General features: G+C 69.1%; 3 protein-coding genes across 3 annotated transcripts in view; 2 read left to right on the forward strand and 1 right to left on the reverse strand.

Annotated features, from left to right (window-relative positions):
• Positions 1-133: 133 nt before the first annotated feature.
• On the forward strand, positions 134-1,066 carry H696_04400 (hypothetical protein; the record flags this gene model as incomplete). Its single annotated transcript, XM_009498277.1, has 1 exon — positions 134-1,066. The coding sequence occupies one exon, from the start codon at positions 134-136 to the stop codon at positions 1,064-1,066; it is 933 nt and encodes a 310-aa protein (XP_009496552.1).
• A 667-nt stretch (positions 1,067-1,733) lies between these two features.
• H696_04401 (hypothetical protein) lies at positions 1,734-2,765 on the reverse strand (the record flags this gene model as incomplete). The annotated part of the gene is made up of 2 exons (XM_009498278.1): positions 1,734-2,082; positions 2,218-2,765. The coding sequence occupies 2 exons, from the start codon at positions 2,763-2,765 to the stop codon at positions 1,821-1,823; spliced, it is 810 nt and encodes a 269-aa protein (XP_009496553.1). The 3' UTR covers positions 1,734-1,820.
• Positions 2,766-3,920: 1,155 nt separating this feature from the next.
• H696_04402 (dual-specificity tyrosine-(Y)-phosphorylation regulated kinase) overlaps positions 3,921-4,023 on the forward strand; it is a gene marked incomplete at both ends in the record, with an annotated part of 660 nt that continues 557 nt past the window's right edge. The window contains one exon of the mRNA XM_009498279.1: positions 3,921-3,998. Coding sequence (XP_009496554.1) covers positions 3,921-3,998 — 78 coding nt within the window. The remainder of the gene's footprint in view (positions 3,999-4,023) is intronic.

Genomic DNA, 4,023 nt, shown 5'->3' on the forward strand with positions numbered 1-4,023 from the left:
CGCATGGAATGCATACACACACACACACACATACACGCACGCACGCACGCACGCACGCACGCACGCAGTCCATACCTACATCCAGAGCCGCTTCTACCGCTCGCCCGAGGTGGTCGTTGGCCTGTCCTACACCATGGCCATCGACATGTGGTCGCTCGGCTGCATTGTGGCCGAGCTGGCCCTGGGCCAGCCCCTCTTCCCGGCCGAGAATGAGCACGACCTGATCATCCGGATAGTCAGTGCCCTGGGCCTCCCCCCGGCTTCGGTCATGGCCATCGCCACTCGCCGGAAGACCTTCTTCGATGCGGAGTTCCTCCCCCTGAAGCAGGGCGCCAATGCCACTGCGCAGATTGCCGCCAAGGCCGCGGCCGATGCCGAGGCCGCCGCCTCCGGCATCCCCAACCACTCGACCGCCCCGTACTACGTCCCGCCGAGTGGCACCATGCCGCCGGCCAATCCCCTGGCCGTGGTCCTTGCCAAGCAGGACCCGGCCCTGATCGACTTCGTCACGCGTTGCCTCACTTGGAACCCGAGCGATCGCATGTCCATCGCCGAGGCGTGGAACCACCCGTGGCTTCGGAATGCCCGGCCCGGGCCGCCGCCCATGGTGCTGGCTGCCCAGCAGGCGGCCGCCTCCTCGAGCAGCGCCGCCTCGTCCGATGCCAGCGCCGCCGCGTCGGCCTCCTCCTCGTCCTCCTCGTCGGAGACCGTGGCCAGCGCCACCCTCGCCGCCGCCGCCTCCGCCGCCACCGGGGGCGTCTCCTCCTCGACGGCCGAGCAGGCCGACTCGCCGAAGCAGTCGGCCATGTCCCGGGCCACTGGCGGTGGGTCTCCCCTGTCGGCCGGGTCGTCCTCCTCCAGCAGCACCACCAGCTCCCCGAGTGCCGGCGATGTTGCCGCTGCGGCGCATCACCATGCCCACCACCACCACCCGGCCCCGGTGGTGACCTACTCCTTCGAGGAGCTGGCCGCCGGCCTGCGGGCTCTGTACATCGGTGCCCCGCCGCCCTCGACCTCTGGGGCGCCGGCTGTTGCCGGTTATGACAAGGCTGCCTACCAGAAGTGAGCTGGCCTTTCTCCCCCTCCTCCTGCTCCCCCTCTCTCCCCCTCTCTCCCCTTCTTCTTGATGTCTCTCTCTCTCTCTCTCTCCCCTTTCTGTCCTCCTGGCGCGCGGACCACTCTCGTCAGTTCCGGAATGGCTTCTGCGCCCCTTCCTGCGCGGGAGTGTGGACTCGCACACAAAACATACAGATGCACATGCTGGCGCGCCCGGCCTCGTCTGCCGCCCTTGTGTGTACCTCCGCTCCCACATCTTCCCCCCCCCCCTCCCCCTCCGCTCCCCCCTCCCCGCCTCGCGCTTTCTCCCACCCTCCCTCTTCCCTGCACGCGTGCCCGTGTGCATGTACAGCTCTCCGTGGCGAGATCCTCAGCAGCGTGTTCCCCGCACCGGGGGGAGAGAGGGGGGGGGGGATGATGCAGAAGAGGCAACACCAAACGGGACTACCCCATGGGACGCATACTCCCCCCTCCCCATCCCTCCATTCCCCCACCCTTCCACACCCACCCATACATACGCGCGCCCCCACGATCAACATCCCCGGGGTCGCTCGGAGCGGCGGTGAGCGCTGTTGTGCGCACGCCATTGCTCGTTCCTCCCTCCCTCCCTCCCCCCCCCCAGGACTGGGTGGCCCTTTTTCTTGACCTTGTTTCCTCAATACCGACTCTTGTACCCGCCCGTGTCTCCCCCTTTCCTCTTTCTTCTCTGCCTTTCTCCCTTTCTTGGGCATGTGTGCATTTGTGCGTATGATGCTGCGTCGCCGCTACTGGCGGCCGGTGTCGTCCAACTGCGGTCGACTGGCGGCCAGCCGCGGCCACTGAGCCCAATGGTCCGGTGGCTGGAGGCCCCAGCGGCCAGAGAGGGTACGCTCGTCGAGCGGCAGCGGTCGGCGAACTGGCGGCCGAGACGGTGCAAGCAGAACCGGGGGTGGCTGGTTGGGGGCTGTGGCAAGGAGACGGGCTGGCGGCCCGGGACCCAGGAGGCGGCCTCGCCGACGCCGTTGAGCAAAGACATCCCATGCAGCCCTGTGTGTGTGTGTGTGTGTGTGTGTGTGTGTGTGTGCGGGTCATGCAAGTGGGTTAGAGCAATCCAAGGGGAGCGCAAGGCGGCATGGCTGGGGCCCGCCACGGGGGTGGGTGGAGATGCGCGTCCAGGCGTACCGAACGGCCAGCACCTGGCGAAGGGGGGCGTTGGTAGCACGGGCCAGACGCCAGTACCCCACATGAGGGGCCGCCATGCGCCGGTGATAATGCCGGAGGTCGGCCACCTGGATGCCCTCCCCGGGTGAGACCTCCGTCAACCGGCCGGCCAGCAGCCGATGCACTGTCTCCAGCCCGGACACCGGGTCGTCCGTCAGGAGACCGGGGAAATAGAGCATCTGCTGGAAGAAGGCGTCCGCCACATCGGCCGAGGGCGTCGCCGGTCGGGCGACAGGCACTTTGGGCTGGTTGTGAGCCAGCACTTCGGGGACGAGGGGGGCGCCAGGCCGGCGGCCGCGACGCAAGCGACGAGACCGCGCGCCTCGTCGCTCCTGACCAGCAGAAGGCGCCACTGAGGGGGCTGCCGGCGGCGGCGGCGGCGGCGGCGGCGGCGGCGGGGGAGATCGCGAGGTTGCGGCCGACTGCTGGGGAGGAGGTGGCCGCGCCGGGGCGGTGGACCGGAGGCGAGAGATGTCCCCGGCGATCGAAGTGGAGCCCGGCCGGGACATCATGCGATGTGGTGCCAGGATCACGAGGTGATCACATGCAATCGGCCCGGGGGCGTTGGGGGCGGCCAGTGCGAGTGGGAGCGTGCGGGGGAGTGCGTGGAAGGGGGAAAGTGTCCAACGCCCGGGGCTCGGGAAGGGGGAGGCTCTTGTGTAATGTGCCCCCCTCAAGCCGCCCCCCCTTTCCCCTCATGTTGCACTCTCCCCCTGGCGCTGTCGTTATTATTATTGTTGTTGCTGTGCCTCGGGATCCGCAGGTCCAGGAGGGCAGCGCCCGCTACTCACCCCAGGACGGTGTCTCAGGGTGTGTGGCTCCTTTGTGCCCGGGTATCTCGGGCCTCGAACATACCCCGAGGCCGCGGGGAGCATCAACGCGGCGTGTGCGGTAAGCATGTGTGTGTGTGTGTGTCTGTGTGTGTGGCGGTACGGGGGGACGGAGGCCGCCTGCGGCCTTGCCGCTTGGGTGTGCCTGCGGGGGGCGTCATATGTCGCGGACGGGCCAATGGCCGGTCGTGGCCCCCGCCCCGGGGAGGAGGTGGGGGAATGCCCGAGGGGGCTCCTGTCCGGGCCAGGAATGCGCCTGGACCGGAGGGAGACATGCCTCGTCGGCGGCGTGTCTAGTACGGAGAACTTCCCCCGGGACATATGCCGCCCCCCCCCCCCCCCCGGCGTTTGGTCGCCCTCCGTCCCCTGGCTGTGGTGGGGACCGTCTTTGTTTACTTTTTCGCCCAGCACCACCGGCCAGGGCCTCGGTGCTGCGTTGGAGGAGCCGGCGGCGGTGGTGACGGCCGCGCTTCCGGCGCCCGCGGCCCGGCCCGGCGAGGGCGACAGAAGGGAAAAAGGGGCCGGCCGGGGGGGGCATGGCCTCGCGGCAATGGGCCCTGGCTGGCATTTCGAGCGCGGTGATTGGTGTGCCGGGAATAATCCCGCTCGGTGATTCGTCCCCAGCCGGGAGACCAGAGGGGCGGCCGGTTCCTGACAAGGGCGCGCCCGCCCGGCCGAACGCCCCAGGGTCCCAGGAACTCGAGGCCCAGCACACTCCTCAAGTCCCGGCCGGCCGGACGTGCTGCCGTTACTCGCGCGTTCCTCTTCTTCCCGTGGCGGGGGACGGGGGGGCCGGCGGTCAATTGTTTGGCCGCGGTCCAACGCCCGCGGCACATGCCGAAGTCACAACACTTGCCCCGGCGGAAGGGGGCCTCCCCGGTCAAGCCCGGGTCCCGGAGGCACTCTACGCCCGTGACTGCGTGTGTGTGTGTGTGTG

Source organism: Fonticula alba, assembly GCF_000388065.1.
Source record: "Fonticula alba strain ATCC 38817 unplaced genomic scaffold supercont2.7, whole genome shotgun sequence".
NCBI lineage: Eukaryota > Rotosphaerida > Fonticulaceae > Fonticula > Fonticula alba.